Source organism: Python bivittatus, unplaced genomic scaffold, assembly GCF_059951505.1.
Source record: "Python bivittatus isolate LINGU-HERP-01145 unplaced genomic scaffold, Pbiv_v1 ctg000020_np1212, whole genome shotgun sequence".
Taxonomy (NCBI): Eukaryota; Metazoa; Chordata; class Lepidosauria; order Squamata; family Pythonidae; genus Python; species Python bivittatus.
The window spans coordinates 67,556,022-67,581,537 of record NW_028277030.1 but is presented as its reverse complement, the minus strand read 5'-3'; the positions used below and the strand labels follow the sequence as shown (position 1 = coordinate 67,581,537).

At 38.2% G+C, this 25,516-nt stretch overlaps 1 protein-coding gene across 8 annotated transcripts in view; it reads left to right on the top strand.

The window, feature by feature from the left end:
- Positions 1-25,516, top strand: part of PTPRK (protein tyrosine phosphatase receptor type K) — a 377,364-nt gene that overhangs the window by 117,277 nt on the left and 234,571 nt on the right. For all 8 annotated transcript variants that reach the window (XM_088140673.1, XM_088140663.1, XM_088140667.1 and 5 more), the window contains exon 3: positions 373-644. In XM_088140673.1, coding sequence (XP_087996799.1) covers positions 373-644 — 272 coding nt within the window. The remainder of the gene's footprint in view (positions 1-372; positions 645-25,516) is intronic.

The window sequence follows — 25,516 nt, the reverse complement described above, 5'->3', positions numbered from 1 at the left end:
AGGTAAAAAAATTACCTGTAAAATATTTTTGCTTTTGTAAATTAATTCAGCCCCGACCTGGACACACATACACACACATAAAACATTTGCACATAAATTGCTCTTTCACATACACAAATTTACAAAAGTGCTTGACTGCAGATGGACCGTAGCCTAAGGTCATTTTTTGTGTTCTAATCACCTGCTCGGCCCTGGTTTGATGTAAATAGCAGTAGCTTCAGAGAAGCCATTTCTAAAGATGGTGGACAGAGATGCTGGTGGGAATATGTGTGCACCTTATTGTGAAAGCAGGGATCGGTCCCTGTTTTCTTCTGAATGAATTGACATGTACCTTCATATTGACCTGTTGTTGGTCTTTCTTTTCTCTTTTAGGTTCCTACATGGTAGTAGATTCTTCACACCACAGCCATGGAGAAAAGGCACGACTTCAGCTTCCTACCATGAAAGAGAATGATACTCACTGTATCGATTTCAGCTACCTTTTGTACAGTAAGAAAGGGACAAGCCCTGGAACTCTGAACATCTTGGTTAGGGTGAACAAGGGTCCTCTGGCGAACCCCATTTGGAATGTGACCGGCTCTACTGGCAAAGACTGGCTACGGGCAGAGCTGGCTGTCAGCACCTTCTGGCCAAATGAATATCAGGTAAGCCAGGAGCAAAACCAAATAAAGAACAAAGAAAAGAGATTTGTATCTACTACCAGCAGGTATAATTTCTTCACTTCCTGGCCACGCATCCTTAAGATGCTACTAGAAAAGAAGGGTCATATTGCAGTGCAGAAATAGTGAGAGAGTGTTGGTGGGTACTCCAGGTGTGTTATATCTGCCAATTCCCCAGCATCTCTGGAAGTGGATCAGAAGGAACAAGGGCATTTCCAAAGACTCAGGATTTGGTGTTGAGAAAATATTCACTTGTTTCCAGCTGCTGAGAATGGCTATTAATGTCTTTGACAGGCAGTTCCCTGGCATCATTTAAGAATTTGCTACTCTCCCTCAACCATTGCATCCTTTATTCTTCCAATCACCTAACTTTGATTTTATGTCCCCCCCCCCCCGCCACCCCATTCTGGCTACAATTTTCTATTGTGGCGTGAGCTATGTTTCCTGGTCTAATTGCATAAACCATCGGAGAAATCAGGAAAAACAAGGCAAGCAATATTTAGGGTGCAAAGGTAATGCTCTGAGTGCCAAGAATAGCTATGATATGAAATATGGGACATATGAGATGTGTGGTGTGTGTTACAGATGTGTTATGTTTTACATATTAGGATATGAAGAGCCTTCATCTGCTTGAAATGCGGAAGAAAAGAGAGAGGAAAGATTCATCCATTTCTTTCTTTTTCTCCTCTTCACTTGAATAAGACAATTTATTCCAAAATCTTAGGATTTCAATGCTTCCTGTTCCAGCCCTGTTCCTTTAAAGAAGTGGGTATGGGTATCTAGTCTGTTTGATCTCTTGCTCAGTAAATGGAGATAGACTGTAGATGGGGAACAATGCAGTAAATGATATGAAGACTCATCTCAAATAAGACTATGCCATGTGGAAATTCTGATCAGTAAGAGAGGTATTTTGCTAATAGTTTTTAGAAAGCATTCTTCCACTAGAACTATCCCCTCTATATTTCCTGCTATTTGGGCTCTTTTGTTTATGCACATAACAAAGCAAGTGCTAAGGGAAAATGAAATATCTCCCATTTCTCTCCATCAAAAGAAATGTAGGTCAGAAGCATTTGTTTACCCCAGCTTTTGATTACTATAAGATGAACCAGCTCTAAGTGCCACCTAATGGAGTGCCATTGGAAAGCCATATAATCTTGTACAATTTTATGGAGAGAGAAAGCTATATCACCCTAAACTGTTTTCTTCCTTTGTGAACAGTGTACTTTTTTTTTTTTTGCTCTTCTTTTGTAAGTACTTCCTTTCAAGACATGAGGTCAACACAGCTGCTTAAAAGTACCAATTCCCTTCCCCCTGTGCAAAGCTGGTTTTAATGTTGTGTTTCACTACAGAGTATAGCATGAATGTTTCCTTTGTTCAGCTGCAATTCTCTCTGACAATTCTTCAGTTGACCAACTCTGCTGGTTGCATGTTAGCCTATTGAGAGTTTAGCAAACACTCGCATAATGTCACATGTGTTTAAGACAGGATTGACAGCTATGAATTTGCTTTTCAGGGCTTCACTTGAAATGTAAAACAAAGACATATTCATGCCCGTGATAAATTTGATATTACAGGGAAGTAGAACCTGCCATAAATATAGCATGCATGCATGCATTCCTATGTATACATTTTTATGTATATATTTTCCCATTTAGGACAGTTGTAAGAAAGTAGTAAGTCAGATGAACATCTTTGCTAATCAGCTTCCTTAGTAATATTTTTTTATATGGAGGAAGTGAGAAAGTGAATATCATCCAGGTTACACTGTCATTTTTTCCTTCTTTCTTACCATCAAATTATTAACTTGAACAGTCAAATGTTTAACTTACCACTGATGGTTGTCTGCCAGAAAAAATAAAGATTTTTTTTTTTTTTGCTTATAAACAATAGCCATCATTGACACATATGTGAATTTCTTGTTATCATCTGTCATCAGGGTTCAATGAAGCTTTTATTAGCTTCATTGAACACAGATTGATCCTAGTAGGAAATAATGAAATAAGTTCTAGGAATTTAGAGTCCTACGTGAATGTAGTGGAGTTTGGAATGCCTGTCTTGGCAAAAAAACTTTGATTGTGAAATGGCAGCCTATGTTTTATAGAGGAAAGAACAATTTAATCATTGTTGTTAACGGATTCCTAGTGGTGTGGTAAGATTAAGTATTTTGTTCAAAGGACAAAATGTTTTATGTGATGACATTCATACTGGCTTCATTTTGATTCAGAGCCAGTCTATTTATTAACACTTGAGGCCATGCTAAGATTGTTTGGAGTGGTAGAATGACTCTTAAATGGCAGTTCAATGTATGGAGACTCAGTTTGCATAATTCTCCTTCCCTGTTCATTTGGTTGAGATGGAAAAAATGGACTTTCACTGTTCTTCCCTTAGATTGTTTTATTGCTGACAATGGCTGAACCATAGCAGTGCCTTTTACTCTGTCTTAAAGTCCTGGAGTGACGTTGACATAAAATTACTTAAACAGCTAATCAAAATGTCAAAGACTCAGATGTCTTTTCATTCATTCATTCATTCATTTATTCATTCATTCATTCATTCATTCATTCATTCATTCATTCATTCATTTTCAAATGTATATATGCCGCCCATCTCACTATACAAGTGACTATAGGCGGCGTTACACATAAAAAACTATAAAATCCTAGAAAAAATGTATAAGTTAAGAACTACAAAAGGTTAAAATTAAGCTAAAAAGTTAAAACTACAATGCAAACTAAAAAGGTGGAGCATTGCTTAAATTTGCCATTGTAAACTCTGAACAGCCAAGTGTGAGAATTTTTTTATTGTCCTTGTGAAGCATACTTCTCAAAATGTTTTGTTGAGGAAGATTCTCAGTCATCCAGGTGGAATTATCTGGCGGTTGAGTCATGGCAAGCAGCAAAACATATTAAACCAAAGGAAAAGAAGTCCAGTTGCCATGACTCAGCCTCTACATACTTCTCAAGGACTGCCTGCAAATGTTCAGGCTTCCCAAACAGTTCTTGGATACATGTCATCCAAAGGCTTCAGAATATATTGTATTCAAGATGGAATGAGTGGTTAATGTTTAAGAAGAATGCTTTATTAATGTTGTTCTTAGTGTTGTGTCCTGCTTATTTACATGGTCCACTGTAACTGGACCATTGTTTTGCACTGTACTTGCCTAATTTTTACAGCAAAGCTTATCAATGCATGATGCAACACAGAGTTTTGTTTCTTAGCCAACTTGTTACAGAGCCTGGCAATAATTAGGGCTGAGAAAGAATGACTGGCCCAAGGTCACCCAACTAATTTCTCTGCCCAGGGAACCCTGGGTTTCCCCACTCCTTGTCCAGCACCTTAACCGTGATACCATGCTGGCTTTCTAGGGCAATACTTTAATATAATGGAATGATCAATGTAATGTTTTATGGGTATTTTGCATTGAAACTTGTGCCAGGAGATTGGCAGGGGAGACTTGAAGATGAATGTAGCTTGATTTCTGCAACATTATTTTTGCTGTTATACAATTCGCATGGTGTTATTGGTTATTTTGTGATATTGTTTTACGTATTTAGTTATTGTAATATGTTTTGATTTTCATTGTACACCACCCTGACTTGTTGGGAAATATGGCGATATAGAAATGTGATAAATAAATAAATACATTGAAGCGAGATATTATTTTCTGTATCAAAGCAGCCACAAATAGAACTCCTTTTGAGATTGTAAATTATAACTGCTAGTTGCTTTTATCTCTGATAAAAAGACAGTAGAAACACTCTTTTGAAACAGCTTTGTTGTATGACATGGCTCTCTGATTCTTAAAGTGGAGCAGCCACTTCACTGGAAAAATGGACTTCTACTCAGGCACAACAGAAGCGCACAGGTGAATTTCCAGTTAAGGGGGAGGGGAGGATGGTGTTCCAGAAGAGATGTTTTGTATTGTGCCAAGTGCCTTGTTGATGAAAGCTCATTGCTCCTTTGCATTAAAGAGTAGAGTAGATTGTCTCTGCAGCACAGAGCACCTTGTCAAAGCAAATGATGCCCCCCTTGCCCTGCTCTGGTAATAGATAATTCTAAAGAACTCCTGTTATCACGTCTCGTTTAGCAAATTCTACACATGGCATCATCAGGTAGACAATATTGGAATAAACTGGACTATGTGGTAGGAAATAGAAGATGAAGAAGTGCAATCTAGTCAATCAGGACACTTTGCAGATGTAGATTATGGACTAGAACATGAATTAGTATTATCAAGTATACAAATTAAAGTGAGAAAATTAAAGAGGATACCAGCAAGATATGACTTGGAGAACATATGATCAGAATATTGCATGTATAAGAAATTATAATTAAATTAATTATATTAATTTAATTATATATTAATTATATAAATTATATATACATATATAATTTATATAAATTATATAATATAAAATATAAAGAAATTAATATAGAAATGAAGTATATTAATTATATTAATTTAATAATTAAATTAAATTAATTATTTAATTAAAATTAAAGAGGATACCAGCAAGATATGACTTGGAGAACATATGATGAGAATATAGCATAAGTATAAGAAATTAATTCAGTAGCTTAAGTGATGTAAAAAGGAATCTGAGGAGTTATATAATGAGATTGGAAACATTGTGAAGCCCAGGCAGAAAATATATTCCCTAAATTTCAAAAGAGAAAAGAGCTAAGTGTTTTCAGAACAAGCTATCATGATAGCCAGGGAAAGATGAAATCTTTGGACAACAAGGACATATGAGAATTGATCAGGGACTCTGTGTAATGCAAGGAAAAGCTTTTACCCACTTCCAAGTTATCAGCACAAATTAAAAATGAAAATGTTTGACAGGTTTAGTAGCTAGATGGATAGAGATAAGAGCATTAAAATGGGAGAATGGGGCAGACTATGGATAAGATTATAGGCGTTGGTGATAAATGCTTTGGGTGAGAAAAGCTCACCCTCCAAACCGTTCTATATTCATTCATACATACATACATACTGTACATACGTACATCTCATGCTATTCCTTTCCCTCTAAAACTAAAACTGCCAGATAATTCACAGTTGTTTAGTTATAACTTCTCTGTAAATAAGGGCAAGCCTGTCTTCCTACGAAACATCAACACTACTTGAGATTAGTTCATATTTGTGGTTGCAGACAAAAGAGCTTGTTTTAAGCCTCTTTAAATACATCCACAAATAGCATCAGGCAATCCATGACTGCAACCTGCTATCTGGCTTTACATAGTCTTCCTGGAAATATGCATTTCTTGGGAACTCAGAAATAGACCCAAAACATGTGTTTATGTCATCATCTGGATTCCTAAAAATTCCAAAATCTCGATGCTCCCTACTTGGTTTTATGGTTTTTTTCTTTGGAAAAGCCAATAATGCCACATGTTAAATTGCTTCTGAAACTTAAATGTATTCTCAAAAGCAGTTTTTGATACTGTCTTTTTAGTTTGGGGTGTGGTTGTGGGAGTCTAAGCTGTTCATGAATCATAGCAGTTCTTTAGGTCTGTGTCATCTTTCTGACCCTTTACAAAACACAGGCTATATTAGACAATGCATAAAACGTGTGGGGTGCTGCTCCACTTTTGAATGTTATTTACAATAAAGGTGCAGTAAAAGTACAGTGCTGCACAAGGAGACTGCAGGTAGGGATTAGGTTTCACTTCCTCTGCGTGAAGTACTTCCAGACCAGATCAGGGGATATGCACTTAGAGCAGTGTTGTCCAAACTTGGCCACTTTAAGATGAGTGGGCTTCAACTCCCAGAATTCCCCAGCCAGCCATGCTGGCTGCGGAATTCTGGGAGTTGAAGTCCATTCATCTTAAAGTGGCCAAGTTTGGACAACACTGATTTAGAGTAAATTAAATAAAATCTGGAGCACCCTGATAATATATAATTATCAGTATTAACAAACACAGTTTAAGAAAAAAAGCAAAGAATACAGTATACACAAGGTGAGCATCATAGTCGTCTTAGTATAATATGGCCAGAATTGGATCTATGCAGAACCAACATGTGAAAGTAAAGTAAAGGAAGTACCTAATTGTAAAAGTGTAAAGTGTAAAATTGAGAGAGCCAGTGTGGTGTAGTAGTTAAGGCATCGGGCTAGAAACTGGGAGTTCTAGTCCCACCTTAGATACAAAACCAACTGGGTGACCTTGAGCCAGTCACTCTCTCTCAGCCCTAGGAAGCAGGCAATGGCAAACCACTTCCAAAATTTTTGCCAAGAAAACTGCAGGGACTTGTCCAAGTGACTGCCATGAGTCATCACTGACTCAAAGGCACGTACACCCACCCACCCACACACACACACACACACAATTGTAAAGTAAAGGAAGCTACCTAATTGAACTGGAAAAAGAAAAAAGAAAATTTATTCTGAGACCAAACTGAATGATGCTCACAGTCCTTCAGAACAAAGATCCACTCCTGATCATCCCATGTTGTCTGTATTTCAGCAATAGAGTTTCAAGAAAAGAGACATTTTCTTGCTGCTGCTGCTGTGTAAAACAACTCAGAGGTAGGAATTGTGACAAATCGATTGCAGATGGCTGATAGATACAAATCAATAGAAGAGAATATGTGTAGCTCAGGGTTGGGCTGTAGAGTCCTTAGGGTTTTCTGAGCTTGGTTGTTTTCTTGCAGACATTATATGACCCAACTAGTCCTACCCCAAGGACTCTACAGATACAAATCAATTGGTTTTTGTGCCATATTTGCTCAAAGGGAAGTCAACTCTACATTTAAGCTGCCATCCCAAAAAAAAGGCATAGAAAGAAAACCATACACAGTCAAAAGTCCCATGTATTGTTCAGAGTAGAGTCACCAACTCCAGCTGAAATAAATATGGGAGATTTATTTCTTCCCTCCCCCCCCCCCCACTTAAATATGTGCAGAATCTACACTTTAAAAAGTGTAGGGCAGGGCAGGGCTTGGGAACAAATTAAATGAGTATTAACTGAATGAAAAACTGCTGATTAAATCCATTGCCAATAAATAAGAGGCATGATTTAAATAATTAATTACCCTCATCTGCATATTCTGTCATACACAAAACATAGAGAAGCACAAGTACAAGCTCCTGTGCAGATTCATCTCCCTCTTTCTAACAGGAAAAAAGGGAAGAAAAGCAAACTAAGATGAACATGGGGTAAAAGATAGGTCCCTGAGAGGGGAGATGGAATGAGACCAGGAAAAGAATTTGAAGGAAGAAAGAATCCTGCTTGGGTCTTCAGAAAGGGGTTTTCCATTTCTAGGAAAACAGCTCCAGTCCAATGTTGGCTAATCTTCAAATACATCCACACTTTTCAGCAGGGATGCTTGTCATCATTTAGCACTCCCTGCTCATTGCTTTATTTTCAGAAACTTATATTTTTATCAATGGATGTAAGGATCCATTCAGTGAAGGGGCAGGGGACTCAGTCTGAGAGATGAATATGCCAATCTAATATGTAAGTGGTTGGCATGAATTGCTCTCCATCCCAAGCAATTCGGGCTATGGCAGATTCCCGGCATCTCTCAGCAATACCCTGCAAAAAGGCAACGCAAGACAAATAACACTTGAAAGCCTATTTCAAAGGAAACTGTATTTACAACTGCTTTTGTTTGTCTCCCTCTTTTTAAAAGTAGTTGCAACATTCAGCATTTCTCAGGGTGATGGAGAATGCATGTTCTTTATACAGATTTTCTTCTGGAAGAAAAATGTTGGTCTTGTAATTGGATTTTAAAAAAAAGGAAAGAAAAATGATGGGACACACAGCTGGAGGCTTGCTCTTTGTAGAGTGCAGAAGTATCATTTCTGGTAAAGCAACAGGACACATGAAAGGGAGTAATTATCTCAATTGATAAGCAGAACTATTTGTTTTGTAGTTGATGGTGACTGAAGAAAGAACGCACATCAGCTTAGATGCTTGGCATACTTCTGGCTGTTCTCTTTATTCTTTTTAGATAATACAGTGTTATTTTGTGTCAGAACAGGTTCAAGAACAAAGCTTAGATGCTAAAACTGACTTACATTCACTGGGTAAATTATAAGTTTATCTTCTTTTAAAGTATCTCTGCACAATACTGTAGTTGTTTACATGAAAGATGAAATGATTTATGGAAACTTGAATTCTTTGGATGAGATATGCCTTTAAGAAACAGAAGAATATTTAATTCAGTCTATAACTAGTGACAGAACTTTTAAATTGCTCTGGCAACTTTTAGGAACGGTGGGCGGAATGGCTACTGGATGAAAGTTAGTCCTCACACATTAGATCTGGTAAAGCAGTATTGACTTGCTAGGATGATGGAAAGGTTATAGTTTCCTTAAAAAGGATTGTCTGTGATCTATAGACTCTCTGTGCTCCTACCTGATCATGTAAAGAGCTTGAGCTCCTCCTGGTTCAGACTTTCCTTCTTAAAAAGAGGTTGAAATGGTTGCCATGTAGACCTCTATAGGATAAAAGCAATCTGCCTGGCAATACTTAGATTACACTACTACTGTCTGTCGTCTGTCTGGGGCTGCCTATTGAAAGATGTTTGGAAACTGCAGCTAGTACAGAATATGGTAACAGGTGGAATTCTAAGCTGTGTGCTGTGTCTCATGTGAACTTGATGATAGGATATGGTTATTAGCTCAGACGTTGCTCTGGAATCTGCTCCGTAATTGGTGGAGGGTAGGGATTTTTCAGTGGTGGCACACAGAGGGTTAAATTTTCTAAAAGGATTATGCTATTTAGGAACGGGATGGTCACTATCCCTCATTGACTATGCAAAAGCCTTTGATTGTGTGGATCACAACAAACTGTGGCAAATTCTTAAAGAGATGGGGGTACCAGACCATCTTACCTGTCTCCTGAGAAATCTATATGCGGGCCAAGAAGCAACAGTTAGAACCAGTCATGGAACAACCAATTGGTTCAAAATAGGGAAAGGAGTATGACAAGGCTGTATACTGTCACCCTGCTTATTTAACCTATATGCAGAGTACATCATGAGAAATGCCAGGCTGGAAGAATCACAAGCCGGAATTAAGATTGCAGGGAGAAACATCAATAACCTCAGATATACAGATGATACCACTCTAATGGCAGAAAGTGAAGAAGAACTAAAGAGCCTCTTGATGAGGGTGAAAGAGGAGAGTGCGAAAGCTGGCTTGAAACTCAACATTAAAAAAACCTAAGATCATGGCATCTGGACCCATCAATTCCTGGCAAATAGAAGGGGTAGAAATGGAAGCAGTAACAGACTTCATTTATTTGGGCTCCAAGATCACCACTGACGGAGACTGCAGCCATGAAATTAAAAGACGCTTGCTCCTTAGGAGGAAAGCCATGGCAAACCTAGATAGCATATCAAAAAGCAGAGATGTCACCTTGCCGACAAAGATCCACATAGTCAAAGCTATGGTTTTTCCAGTAGTAATGTATGGCTGTGAGAGCTGGACCATAAAGAAGGCTGAGCGCCGAAGAATTGATGCCTTTGAACTGTGGTGCTGGAGAAGACTCTTGAGAGTCCCCTGGACTGCTAGGAGGTCAAACCAGTCAACCTTAAAGGAAATCAATCCTGATTGCTCATTGGAAGGATTGATAATGAAGCTCAAGCTCAGATACTTTGGACACCTAATGCCAAGAGAGGACTCTTTGGAAAAGACCCTGATGCTGGGAAAGATTGAAGGCAAAAGGAGAAGGGGACAGCAGAGGATGAGATGGTTAGATAGCATCACTGAAGCAATGAGCATGAAACTGAGCAAACTCAGGGAGGCAGTGGAGGACAGGAAGGCCTGGTGCAATATGGTTCATGGGGGTCACAAAAGAGTCGGACATGACTTAACGACTGAACAACAACAGTCACTATCCCACTTTTTTGCATGCTCCATCTGTGGCATAATTCTACTGAATTCTGAAAATCGATTTGTTCAGAGGACTACAGCATGGAAGGAATAAAAACAAAAACAAAATAAATGCTGCTGCTGAAGAGTAACCTATATTCTTCCACAGCCATTCTGGAAAATTGCTCAGAATACTGTGGTTTGAGGTTCCTGTCAATATATGGATGGAGAACTTTGGTGGTGGCACTAAAAATTGGCAGCAGATCATAACAATTGTTCTCCTGAAATTGCAAAAAACCCTTAAGGGAACTGCCAGGAGTCTGTGGATTCTGGGTTGGCTGCCCCTGTCTCTAATTCACAGTGATCAAGAGGAATTTGCCAGTTTCTCTTGGCTAGTGATGGCAAAGATCAAAGGGTAAGTGGTAGACTTAGTAACAACAACCCTGTTCTTGCCATCTTCCAGCTGTAACATCATGCTGCCTTACTAAATTGGACTAAGTTCTTGGTGGGTACCACGTTATCTGTTTACTCTGCATGTCCTTGAGGAAGATTACTAAGAGTTGCATAAAGTGACTGTGGTCTGACAGGCTTCATCTGGCGCATTAAGCATCTTTGGGCACATCCCTAACTGTGTAACTAATTACCCTGCTGCTAAGATGCACACAGCCCCCAGGAAATTTCTCTTTGGGCACCTCATTCATTCCATCAAAAATTGCAGGCTACTTAATTACCTGTAACTGTGCCATGAGATCAAAGTGTTTTAACAGGTCAGGCCAAGCTGTGTTGGTTACTGTTCACTTAGAAAAGACAGTAACTATAATCTCTCTGATACAAGTGACCCCTGCTAGTTTTTACTTTTGGAATAATTCATTTCAATTCTAGAAACATGGGAATATTTATTCTGGAGCAGTGAAAAGATTGTAAAAAATGCCATGGCATCTTAGAAGGGGCTCTGTTTTGATTCTGCTTCTCTTGGACTTCACTATGTCTCTTCCATGCTGAAGATGAGAGACTAACCTGGCTAGTTTCTTTTTTATTTTTTTAATTTGGTTTTGAGAAGTGATGTATTGATAATTTTTGGACTTTCCTTAGAATGTCAGCTTTAATTGTTACTGTTTATCATGATAAACTCGTTGCATTTCCTCTACATACTTTGTCTCAGTACAGAGGTTTGCGATGTGTCTGTGTCTATATTCCAGTGACTTTAAGAGTACTCGAAAGATTTTAAAGTGTTAAAGCAGCTTTAAAAAAACTAATTTGATGTTTCTTTTTGCAGATCTTTGGGGTTTAAATCATATTTGGAAGACTGAGCTAAGCTATTTTGATACAATTTAGCATGATAGTCAACCACTGAATAATAGCCTCCCATAAAACTGAAAGTATCAAAATGAAAATTGGTGATTAAATTTGAATTTTTTACAATGTAATGTTTTACATTTACTTGGCTTGATAACACACATTTGAGAGCCAGTTTGGTGTAGTGGTTAAAGCATCAAGCAAGAAACCCGGAGACCGTGAGTTCTAGTCCTGCCTAGGCACAAAGCCAGCTGGGTCACCTTGGGGCAGTCATCAGCCCTAGGAAGGAGGCAAGGGCAAACCACTTCTGAAAAACCTTGCCAAGAAAACTGCAGAGACTTGTCCAGGCAGTCTCCAAGAATCAGACATGACTGAACAGATTAAAAAAAAAAATGCAATGAGGCCTTCATTTTCATATGTTTCTTCTTTCTTTCTTATATTTGCTTCTTTTATCCTGAAAACAATAATAAAAAGCAAGTCTAGTTAACTGTTTTAACTCAAAGCAGTTGCTGTTGCAAGGAGTTTTGTTTTTTGACATTGAAAGCATGATAGCCTTTCAGTTCTTTGTTTTCACAGTGGAACATACAAAAGCATTAACTCTGTGGAAATGTTGGTAGAGGCAAATTTTGTAGATTAGCTTCACTTTATTTCTCATTTTCCTGACCTTAGGGTTATTTTGACCCATTAGTCTGAAAAATTATCCAAAAATATGTGCATGAAAACTCATGCATTTTGTATACACTTTTCCTGATGTACACACTTTTATAAACTACATTCTCAGGTATATCCATTTTTGGTGTACACCTTTTCTTTGTATTTCTATTTTTGTGTGCATTTTTGAGTTGCAAATCGCATCACAGTGTAATCATTTATTTAATATATGTCCATTCTCAAAGCAATATACAATAAAATTATAAGGTACAGTATAAAAACAATGAATTCAAGCAGCATAAAATTCACTAAAATTTGGGAGAGGAAGCCAAAAGCAGAATAGAACCACTAACTAACATTGATACAAGGAAGGCCTGGATGATAATCCTCTAAAAGATCTAGTAGTAGGTACATAGCATATTGTATGGGGGAAGAGCACTTGAGCAATTTGTCCTCCCATGGAGATGGCCTCTCCACATATAATCACAAGATATCAATCTTGGCACATGCAGCAGGACATCCTTTGATGATCTTATCAGTCAGCCAAGCTGATGGTGGCAAAGACAGTCTGTCAGATATCCTGGTACCAAGTTGTTTAGGGTCTTATCTATATTTCAAGAAGAAAACTCCCAATAGGTTTAATAGTTGCTTGACAGCCAGTGCAGTTGCTTCAACAAGGATGGAACATGTACATGGCAAGATGTCTCATTCACCCACCTGACTGCCACATTTTGCACAAGCTGCAGCTTCTGAAACAAACAAAGGGGTATTCTTCCCCCTCCCCCGCTCATTACAGTAACCTGAGATTTCCAGAGCATGAATAACTGTCCTTGTCTACAAAGGTGAATAATTAATATACCAAATGAAGCTGACAGTAAATATTGGCCAGAGAGGTTACTTGAACCTCCATTGGAAATGGTGACTTTAGTAGCACTCTCCTCCCCATATTCCCATTCTTTTTTTAGGAGATGGAACCCACATTTTTTTAATTAGTTCTGTATACCACAATAATTAATAAAAGACTCCTAGCATGTAACTTCATAAAGGTATAGAAACATGTAATAGCATGAACTTAAAACCCTTCCAAGCACAGCAGTAAAGCAGCTGATCATTTAGAACAGCCACATTTCTGAAGAGGCAGAGGTCAGTGCAAAAATCTGTACTGCTTTGCACATAGGTTTGGGAAGTGCAGATTTATATCAATCTTGTATAGAAAATTGAAATGGATGGATTTTTCCACCATCCCGGGTTTCGTAGAGATAATTAAAGTGTACCCGAAGAATTTTGTGGTGATTGAAAAATGACCATATATCCAGTAATCACATTTTGTCACCAAAAGCTGATGTCATAATAAGTGTAGCCCTTTGGGGCAATGAACAAGAACTTATCAATCTAGAAGTTTCCTGAGCCCTTTTCCAGCTGACATAACTCAAATGAAATCAGCTTCCACAAGAAGTGCATTCATAGATGCAAAAGTTTATGTGGAAAGCCTCAATATTTATAATACTAGCCATGCTGATTTCCATGTGAAGAGAAATGGTACATTGTGTACCATTTTACATTGTGTGATGGCTTGGGGTATGTGCTAGACCAGTTGAAACTTCCAGGTGGACTTCAAGAGTAGCCCCCTGTAGAGTGCATTGCAGTAGTCCAATCAGGTAGTGACTAAGGCATGAGTGACCATGAGTAAGGCCTCCCAATCCAAGAATGAGTACATCTGGGGCACTAGATGGATTTGAGCAAAGGCCTCCCTAGCCAAAGCTCCCACCTGCTTCTTGAACAGGAGCCGCAAGGCTGGGACTACCACCAGGTTGCGCACCAGCTCTGACTGGGGGAGTGCAGTTGAAAGATGACAACTCTCCAGACTCAGGGGACCTTAAAACCTAGACACACAGTGTCCTGCTAGAGTTGAGTTGCAGCCAATTCCTTCCTTTCCAGATCATCACAGCCTCCAGGCATTGGGTAAGCACATGAATGGCATCAGCCTACGGTAGATATGTACAACTGATTATCATGACCTCACCCAGAGGCTTCATGTAAATATTAAATAGGAATGATGAGAGAGCTGAGCCTTGGGGCACCACACATGAGGGTCTAGGGCCAGATCTCCCCTCCCCATAACACTAACTGGAATTGGCTGTGGAGGAAGGAGGAGAACTACTGCAAAACAGTGCCCTCCACTCTCAACCAGTCCAGAAGGATGGTATTGAAAACCACTGAGAGACCCAGGAGAGCCATGACAGACGTGCTCTCCCCCATTCCGAACCTTCCAAAGGTCATCTACAAGTACGGCCAATGCTGTCTCAATACTATAATCTGGCCTGAACCCTGACTGAAAAGGGTCTGGATAATCCACTTCCTCCAGGGCCCTTTGAAGCTGAATGCCCACCTCAACAACTTTCCCTACAAAAGGAAGGTTGGAAACTGGATGGAAGATGTCCGACACAGTTGGATTCAAGGATAGCCTCTTGAGAAGGGTCCAGACATCACCTCATTCAAGGCAGGTGGAACCACCACCTCCTGCATAGAAGCAGTAACCACTGCTTAGACTCAACTGCATCCCACCTCCTGAGAGACCGTAATCAACCAGGGTGGGTGTGGGTCCAGAACACAGGTGGCAGAACTTACAGCAACAAGTATCCTTTCCACTTCCTCAGAACCAACTTGCTGAAACTCTTCCCAGATAACTGAACAAGGACATGCCTCAGTCACTTCCATAAGACCAGCCCATCCAGAATCCAACACTGAGTGAATCTGAATGACTTTATTCATTTAGAATACTCCTCACAGCAGCTCTGCAGGCAGTCTTCCAGCCCCCCCCCCCCTTCCCATGGAGACACCCAAAACGTGCTGGCTGGCTATCTGAAGATGCTATAGGAGCAGAGAAGTGAGCTTGCCTCACCGCTCTTATCACAAGGTAGGTTCTGATAAAGGCTATAACCTGTGCCCTGTCAGTGAAATGGACTCCCCTTTAAAACAGGGAAAATGGGATTTAAAAGGGGTTACTGTCTGTGAAATGTTTTCTTACGCTGTCTGATTTTGCTCTTTGGAAAGTTCAGCCTATTCATGTTAGCTGAAGTGACATAATGCCAAGTTGACTATGCGTATATTGACATGGTGAAAATAACTGCTGACATGTGATGTGTCATAGCAGAATGCTTTTTAAAATGTAGTCTCTTTCTGGTTGCATGAACTTCTGGACCCTTTCTTAGGTTGTCAGTGATTGGAATTACTTGCTAATTAGAGGATATCTGTAAATTTGTTAGTATTCGTTTTACTTGTGTTTATTTACCTTGAATTTCCATATACAGTATGTTCTGCCCCCCCCTTGATTTAAACATCTGAGATTGTTTGCCATATTTAATATCAAAGAATAATAATGAACTTGTGTGTATACATATATATATATATATATGTGTGTGTCTGTGTGTGTGTGTGTGTGTGTGTATTTAAAAAGTACACATTCAGATCTAAAAAGTAGCAAAGTCCACCAGAGCCACAAAGAGAGAGGTACCATAACTTCAATTACTTTTCTGCTGTAAGGCACAAGTAGGATTATGATGGACTTCCCACACACCTAGGACTTTCGAGTCTTGTGTACATATCCTGCTATATTCTGCACATACTGCTAGTCTCTAAACTGGGAAGTTGAATTTGATAATATGGGTGGCCAATATTTCCTCCAAAAGTTGCGCCCTTGGAGGAAATAGAGCAGCAGAGAAGAGTTCATGAGTGCAACCAAGAGGAGGAAATTGGCTGCTGGCTTTTTGTGGGAGGCCTCCTTGTAATCTGCTGTTTCTCATTCTGCCAGAGTTGGGAACAAACAAGTCTGATGCCAAGAGCCATCCACCTCATTTTTTACTTGGTATAAAACTTGGAGAATTACAAGGAGGGCCTGCCACTGAATCTTAAGGTGCCAGAAATCAACATGAACAAAAGGTTTTGAAATAATTTTAAAATATTCATTGGCTTTTGCTTGTCTCATCAACCTGCCAGTACATAGTTGCAGCCGTGAAAAAGGGCTGCTGTAGAAGAAAAAGAAGAAGAGAAAAACCCAGAAAGCATCTGTTTTAACTCAATAGAAAATAGACCAGGTAAGTAGGTATGTAGATAGATACATACATAGGTAGGTAATAACTTTTAAGATCAGAGAATTATTGGGCTCAAACACCAAAGCTAACAGCAAAGAGTAATGCTAGGTAATGATTCACTCATCCTGGTATTCTTCAAATGTTAGGCTAGTCTGAAGGATTGTGTGCTGAGGCACAGTGTGATACCTTTAACCAGAAAGAAAGAAAAGAGAGGGGTTTTTTTAAGTGCACTTTCAGTAGTCTGGAAAATATGGCATATGCGTGGGGCAGACACAGCAAGTCTAAAGTTGGATGATGGTACCATGAAAATTCCATATTAAATATGAAGGAATAAGTTACAGTGTTGGAGTGCTGACCTTGGCTGGTCTCAGAAAAGCTAAGCATGGTTTGGCTCAGATAATACTAGCCTTTCCTTCTAAATAACAGCTGTTCTTCTAAAATCTGTATACCTACCAAAGGTTTGAGAGTAGGAGAAAGCTGTTAGCCCTAAAGAAATCTGGGCCAGTGTGGTTTGTATCCTGTTTCTCTGCCAAGAGAGAGAGGGAGATAGATACACGTTGTGCTATTTTTGACGGAGAAACCTCACATTTTGATAAAGCCACAGCAAAATCTTAAGAGGAGGCTGAAATGTCAAATTCCTTATTTCACAAAGACGGGGTAACACATTCGGAATCATAATCATAATTTATGCTGTGCAGGCTCAATGCTTGTATTCTTGTAAAGGTTACTGTAGCATTTAGAATATTGCCTACCACTCCAATCCTTGTAACAGTAGCTATTCCTCTTTATGACAATCTTCAGCACATATTCCTTTGCTATTTTAGGTATAGAGCTAGTGCTTACTGCAAAAGTAGGAAGTTTCTTCAGTGCATCAGGCTTTTGTAATGGCTTTATTTTTTTCAATTGTTGAAGTATCTCTGAATGAAAATCTGTATGTTGTCACCACATACCATCTCTGATCTGTGTATTTAAAGTTAGCTTTTGTGGTGGTGCTGGTGGGACAAATGACAATTGTGCAATTGTCATTTGCACAATGGCGCACATCATGTTTTGATGTCATACTGGCTTGTAACAGGTGCCTCTGAAGTTAACATACAGTCTAATACAGTTCAGAAGTTGATTGTATAAATTATTTATGATAATCAGAGAAGATTCTTTACAGACTGTTTTCAGAAGCCCACTCCCTAGTTTGTTTTAAGAAGAAAGGTAAAACCCTCATCTTTACACTTAAGCTTCTCTCTAAAAGTTTGGTATTTTAAGATTGCTACCATGGATTTTATGCTTGTAGCTATGAATTATTACAGCCTGTTTGTCTGAGGTTGTTGTGTATGTAGTAGTATATAGTAGCATATAACGTATTGTGAGTTTTAATGTTTTTTAATGTTTGGTGTGATTTTCATTATGATGTTTGAGTTGCAGGTAGTCCTCAACTTAACAACCACAATTGGACCAGAATTTCCATCGCTAAGCAATGTGGTCATAAAGCAACACATCACGTGACCACATCACTTAGCGGCAACAATCCCCCTTGCTGTTGTTAAGCAAATTTCACGAGTTGTTAGCTGAGGGCCCACCCAATCCAAACCATTCCAGGCTTGGTCCCTCTCAGCCTCAAGCCTCAGTAAAGTAAGGGACTGCCTCTAACTTCCCTAGCCACCTATCTTCCCTCCCATCTCTGCCCTTTTGGCCACCCTGCACCCTGCCTTGTGGGGCAGCAATCAGCCCCACAACGATGTGGCTCTGGGGCTGCTTGCCACAGTACGGCTCAGGGGCTTCTGGTGTGCTGCAGCTTTGGGGCTGCAAGAAGCCCCTGAGCTGCAGCAGAGCATGAAGCTGCAGCCGCCCCTAAAAGCCACAGCTGCTACAGCCTGCCCCAGCAACTGCTAGCATGCCACAGTGCCTGGAAAGCACCAGCAACCATTTGTTCACCCAGTTGCCTTCTCTCCCAGTTCCCCCCATCAACCTTTTGCCTTTTGCACCCAGCTGCCGAAGCAGAAGCGCCTTGCTGCCTTTGCTGTCACCTTTTCGGACCCAGCTTCTCTGGCGAACATTTCCTATGCGTGGCTCCGTGAGCCCTTGGAAAGCTATGCTGTCTTTGGAAAGCCCTCCAAAGGCAGTGCAGCCTTTGAACCATACTCTTTCAATTTCCTGGAAACTAAACTGTTTTCAGTTTTTGGAAGGAAAAACTTAACATTTTTGGTAGAATGTAGAATTCCTATAGAATGTAGAATTCATATAGCTTCATTATGAGTTGGCTGAGACTGTGATTTGTGTGTGTGTATGAGATGGTGAGAAAGAAAGTACCCATTATTGTATACCGCCTCTCTGGCAGTCTGTAGCAGTCTGAGGGAACTCTACCTATGATCCTTATCGGATGAGAAAGCAGGAACAGCCAGTAAGGCTGCTGAGTGATGCATATATGTTTGACCAGAAGACAAAAACCACAGGAGTTCATTCAACCATCACATCAGAATATAATAAGCTCAGACACTCCAAAATAAATATTAAATAAATTCAAAACAGCCTGAGAATGCAACAGAAAAACATTTCTGAGACAGGAAGATAGTTTTCATTACAATATTAGTCTAGCCCTAAAATGGCTCCCATTCCAAAGCCTTGTCTTCAGCAATCTCTATATATTACATAGTATTATTTTCTATTGCATTTATTTATTTTAGGACAGTAAAAGGGATTGTGCTTTTTGTTTCCATATACAGGTAGTTCTCACTTAATTATGGTAAATGGGAATGGCAACTCCATAGCTAAGCTACCATAAATTGCGATGTCACGTGATTGTGCAGACTTATGACGGCAGTTTTGGCTGTCTCAGTTGCTGATATAGGCAAATCCTGCACAGTCGCAGCATCCTGCAATCACATGATCATCATTTGCAACCTCCTGCCAGCTTCCCCATTGACTTTGCTTGTCGGAAGCCGGCAGTTAAGGTCGCAAATGGCAATCACATGTCTGTGGGACACTGAGACGTCGTAATTCTGAGCTGGTTGCCAAGTGCCCGGGTCATGACCACGTGACCATGGGGATGCTGTTACAGCTACAACTATAAGGACCTGTTGCAAATCCCCCTCGTTCAGTGCTGTCGTAAAGGTCACTGAATGAGTGGTCATTTAACAAGGACTAGCTGTACAGATTATGTGGCTGAGGACAAGGTGTAGAGTTCACAAGAATTATAGCTAGTTCTACTGGCTCATTAAGCACCATATCCAAGACAAAGCTTTAGAAAACCATGAATGACTTTTTCACTTTTCTAGAATTCTTTTTCAGACAGAATGGTAGGATAAAAAGAAAGGAATTAGAATATGCTGTGTAAATATATTCATACATATATGTGTGGCAGAAAAGCTGTTGTTTCCAAGTCTGGGAGCCTTGCCCTGGTATCTTTCCCCTCTGTCTCTCTCTTTTGTTTAGCTTGAAAATCTGTGTAAAGAGTTCTGGATAGCTTGAAAAAATGTTACCAACACTGACAGCATTCTAATGAATCTTAAATAATTGTCATAATGAAACTTAATGTCCACAGTTTATTGAACGGGAAACAGCCAATACCTGGAACTCCTAGAGTCAGTTCAGTCAGCTTTAGATCTGGAGAATGTCTAGATCTGACTCTGAAGAATATATAGATCTGGCTCAATATCAGTCAGTCTTTGAATACTGTATGGGTATAAACATTATTCCGATGAATCCCAGCTTCTTTAAAACTGTTGAGGTACAACATTCATTTGAAGATTTCCCTTCTTCTCCACTTTCTTTGACCTGTCTAGTATCAGTAGGTTTTTTTTCTCCATTGACTTGCCCATTGCAGAAAATAGTTCAGTTGTGGGAGAATCCCATAATACTGAAATTACTTTTGCTATTATATTTCAAATGCCTTGAATTAAAAAATGTTGATCCATTTGACCATTTCAGCTACTAAATTATACTTTGGATAAAGCCCTCTCCATGCATGGAACCTGAAGCAAATTACCCCCTCTTTAAAAAGGCTCTGAGTAGACTCATGTTTGATTACAACATTTACAAACCTTTGTAAATGTTTATGCTTTTGGTACAAGGACATTTTTTCCATCTCAAACAATCACATTTGGTGAATAGGAGATAGTGAGTTTGGATGTGTATTTGGTCCCTGTTGTTGTGTTCAGTATTAAAGGCATAGTTAAGCAATTTAAACCAGGAAAAGTCCCTGATTTAGATATCATAATTTAAGAAGTTATATATAGCTATTTGGATGGGTGGAGCCTGATGCTGACTTATCCTTTTATGCATTAGATTTCGCTGCCAAGATTGGCTTGGCTACTATAATTCCATTATACAGGAAAGGCAAAAGAGGTGATCCTTTTATTTTTTTTTATTGTAAAATTTTTAAAAAGCCTAAATTACCAAAAAAAGATAGTGATTCTGTAATGAAGGGGGGAAAAAAGCTAAATATATTATAATGATTAAAATGGACTAAATGTGACACCATAGACTAGCACTTGGCAGAGTATCCATGAAGGCCTTGGAAGTGATATTCAAATGCCAGAATGTTTCTATACCTACAGAGATCAGAATCATACAGGAAGTTGTTTTCCCTGCAACACTTTATAGAAAAAAAGGAGAGTAGGACTTTGAAGAAGGAGAATAGGAAGAATATTGATGCTTTTGAATTTTGGTGTTGGAGAAGAAAGGGAATATCATGAATAGGCAAGAAAACAAACAAAGGATTCATAGAACAAATCAGCTCTGAGTTCTCACTCGAGGTATAAATGACTGAGCTCAAATTATCCTACTTTGGACACATTATGTAAAGACCTGCCTCTCTGGAGAAGGGTTAATGCTGATAAAGGTGGAAGAAAAGAGAAGAGGACAAGCAGCAGCAAAGTGGATGGCCCCAATTTCATTGACAATGAAGTCACTGAGTGCACTGTTGGAAGACCTGAAGGACCAGGTTGGGGACAGATCCTCCTGGAAAACATAAAATTACTACTACATAAAATTATCCTCTATGCCATATCCCAGGCTTGATTTGTCTTTAAGAGGTGACAAATTCCATATTTTAGGGATATAATTCAACATGACATTGAGATCCTTAGCTATAATATTTTCCCGACATTGTAGTAACATTCATATTATTAAGCCAAAACAAGGCTATAATAGAACAAGACCAAATCTTATGCCTAAAGACTCTTCAAATTTATTACATCACCAACATAAGAGAACCAGTTTAATGTAGTGGTTAAAGTGCTGGCCTAGAAACCAGAAGACTGTGAGTTCCAGGCTCCCTTAGGCATGAAAGCCAGCTGGTTGACTTTGGGCCAGTCACTCTCTCTCAGTCCAACCCACCTCACAGGCTTGTGGTGGTAATGGGGAAAATAGGAGTAAGGAGTATTAGGTACGTGTAATGGTGTGTGGGAATGACCCTGGGAGACAGGAGGAAGAGCCTCAGACCAAACAAAGGTTAGACAAGCCACAGCTGGGTCCACAGAAGGAATCTGGGTGTCACAAACATCTCAGAAGGGATCCTCCCTAGTTTCTTGGACTGTAAAGGTGAGGAGGAGAGATGTATTTTCAGAGGTGCAAGATTGTGTTAATGTAACTTTTAGAGTGAGTACTTCTGGGTGTGCTTCTTGTCTGGAGTACTTCACAAGGCTGATAGTATGTTCGCCATCTTGAGGTGACATACATTTATATATATAATGGGATAAGAAGTAGTTCAATGCCCATCCCTTTTTAGACATTCTTTGAGAGATCCAATAAACACAAACATAATATTTTCTAATGCATTAACTTCATTTTTAGATCATAAGAAGCATATTATACATTTCTTAACACCTAAACCCATTGATTCTCCAAAACTGAATATTCCACTTCTTTGATCCAAAGTTCAAATATATAACTAATACTGAATGAAACAACTTTCATTTCATTTTTGTAATACCTTACAAAATTGAATGGTTGGTTTCCATTTAGTTTTTAAGGAAAGTAAAATTTCAGGTACCTTGAAGGTTGCTAAAATGTCTGGGCTAAACTGATTAATATGTGTTTCAGTTGTGTATATGCCAAGCATATACTGTATTGCATATAAATCAAATTCAAAACACAATCTCTCAAAATCTTTAAAACTTCCATTAGAATTCATCTACTTTAAAATATCAATCCATTGTTTTGCTCAAGCATTCCAATAGAACATCTTTCCCACTATTTTCAATTTTGTGTTATACCACAACATCAATTTCTTGTGTGATTTGGGATCAAACTGTAACGGCTTACCAATAACCAAATATGCCTAGCAGCTTTCACAGCAGGAAATGAATGTCCCAGTTTAATGTGTCTGGACGATGAAACTTGCCAAGATTTCAGAAATGTTATACACTTGCTCTCCAAATGGGCCCAAAGAGGAGAGTAACCATAAAAAGTCTCAGTCTTCCCCCTAAAAAAAATGTTAAAATAAAAACCCAATAGTATAGTTGAAAATCTGTATGTTAAAGCCATCATGAGGTAGCTGCAATTTAGCAGATATTCTAGTGGCTTTAGCCTTTTAAGTTCTCATTAGCTTATCTATCTGTGTAAAATATCTAATGGAAATTAACATTGGAATCCCTCTTAAAATATACATTAATCTCTCTCTAATGTTCATTTTAATAACATTAATCTTACCCCAAAGACTTAATGGGACTTTTAAGCATTGAATTATATCCAGTGAAATTGCATCTATACATTCAGGCATATTTAATTCAACATATTGTAATATATTTCAAGAAACATGTAAATCCAGGTATTTTATAGACTTGGTACAAACTGTAAATCCTAATCTCCTACAGTTATCTGTAGATATAGTAGATCTCAAAGGCAACAAATTAGACTTATTCCAATTAATAGTATAACCAGAATGTAAAGTGCATTGCTGAATAACTTCAACAAGCTTTGCTAATGACATTGCATAATTATCAAGAATAGCCATAATGTCATTGGCATGTAAGAACAATCTAGATTCTTTTTTTAAACTAATTTTTATTAAACGTTTTAAGAGCAATAATAAGAACTAATACAAACTAAATTAGAGAAAATGAAAAAGAGAGAAATAACAGAAAAAACTAAAAGTGCAATAAAGAAAATGGAAAAAAGTAGGAAAAAAGAAAGAAAGATATAAAGGTATAAAAAAGTAGCTTCTGATATTCTTCACAGCAGTTACAAGTACAATTATATTTTAACCTCTCTCTCTAAATTTGCATCATGGCTGTCTTCTTTCTATCATCTATCCTGTCTAATCATCAAAACCATAAATCACAAGTTCATTTTTTTTCATTTTTATGCAAAAAGTCCATAAGAGGTTTCCAGTCACCAATTAATGTAGATATTGTCCTTTCTCTAATAAAAGAAGTGAGTTTGTCCATCTTAGCAAGTTCTGTCAATTTCACCAACCATTAATCTTGCCACAGCAATCATATATTAAAATAATCTTCCATGGCTTTTTTCTGTTTATCCATCAATCCTAAAAGGAAAAGTTATGGCTTCAATTGAATATTAATCTTTAAAATCCTCGGTATCAAGGTATGCATTTGAATACAAGTCACTTTGTGTGAGATGGGCGGCTATATAAATACAATAAATAAATAAATGAAATCCAAAATGTTTTAGCTTTTTTTACATGTCCACCAAGCATGATAAAATGTCCCTTCACGTTGTTCACATTTCCAACATACATTTGAAATGTCTTTATACATTCTAGATAATTTCTATGGCATCATATACCAACAATATATCATTTCATAAAAATTCTCTTTAAGATTATAATATAATGTAAATTTCAATCCTTTTAACCACATATTTTCCCATTTATCCATCTGTATATTATAAATCAAAAATCTTAGGCCACTTTATCATGCATTCTTTAACCTGTTCTTCCTCTGTTTCAAATTTCAACAAAAGTTTATACATTTTAGCAATTACACGTTCGTCATCACTGCACAAGTGTACTTCAGATTCTGACTCCATGTGATAAGTCTTTTTATCCATTCTGAATCTTTCTGATAACTGTAAATGGGAAAACCATTTGACAACTAGATCCTTCTGCTATTAGTTGCTCTCTTGATTTAATCTTATATTTTCCTTCATTATTTTCCAATAATTCCTGGTACGTTAACCATTTTGTCTTTGCCTGCTGTTTCTCTTCTGTGGAAAGCTTCTTGTGCTGAGATCCACAGACGTGTTTCTGGACACAGCCTGGATTTGTATCTATTCCATATTCTCAATATGGCACGTCTAATTAAATGACTTTTAAAATTCACATTAATTTTAACTTTGTCATACTATAACTATCCTTGCCATCCAAATCTCAGGTTGTGATCTTCTAACTCTAAAAGTCTCTTGTTTCTCAGCAACACCCATTCTTTCATCCATACCAAACAACAACTGCAAAATACAGCTTTCAAACCCAGTAAACCCAATCCTCCTCTTTCCTTTGCAACTTGTAACACTTTATATTTAACTTGTGGTTTTTTTCTCTTGCCAGATAAATTTAGATATATCTTTTTGCCATTGTTTGAATGGTACATCAGCTGTCAAAACAGGTATTGTCTGAAACAGAAACATCATTCTAGGCAAAACATTCATTTTTATCACAGAAATTCTCCCTAACAGTGACAATTTTAATATCTCCTATATTAACATGTCCTTCTGAATTTCATTCCATGTCTTAACATAATTATTTTGAAATAACATACAATTCATATTTGTCATAATAATATGCAAGTATTTTACTTTTTTCTCAGTCTTTAGTAAATGTGTTTTGCTAGTTTTCTCCATTAGATATGATTTGCTTACAAGAAATGCATATTAGAAAAAAAAGATGTAAAACATCTGAGTCACAAAAATCTGGGTGAAGAATTTATTTCAATGGGAATGGGAAAAAATTGAGTTGTTTTATATATAAATCCACAACTATATCTAATGCTTATATTGACTTATGATCATGGCAGATATGTTGGAGTGAAAGTTAATCTATAGGGGG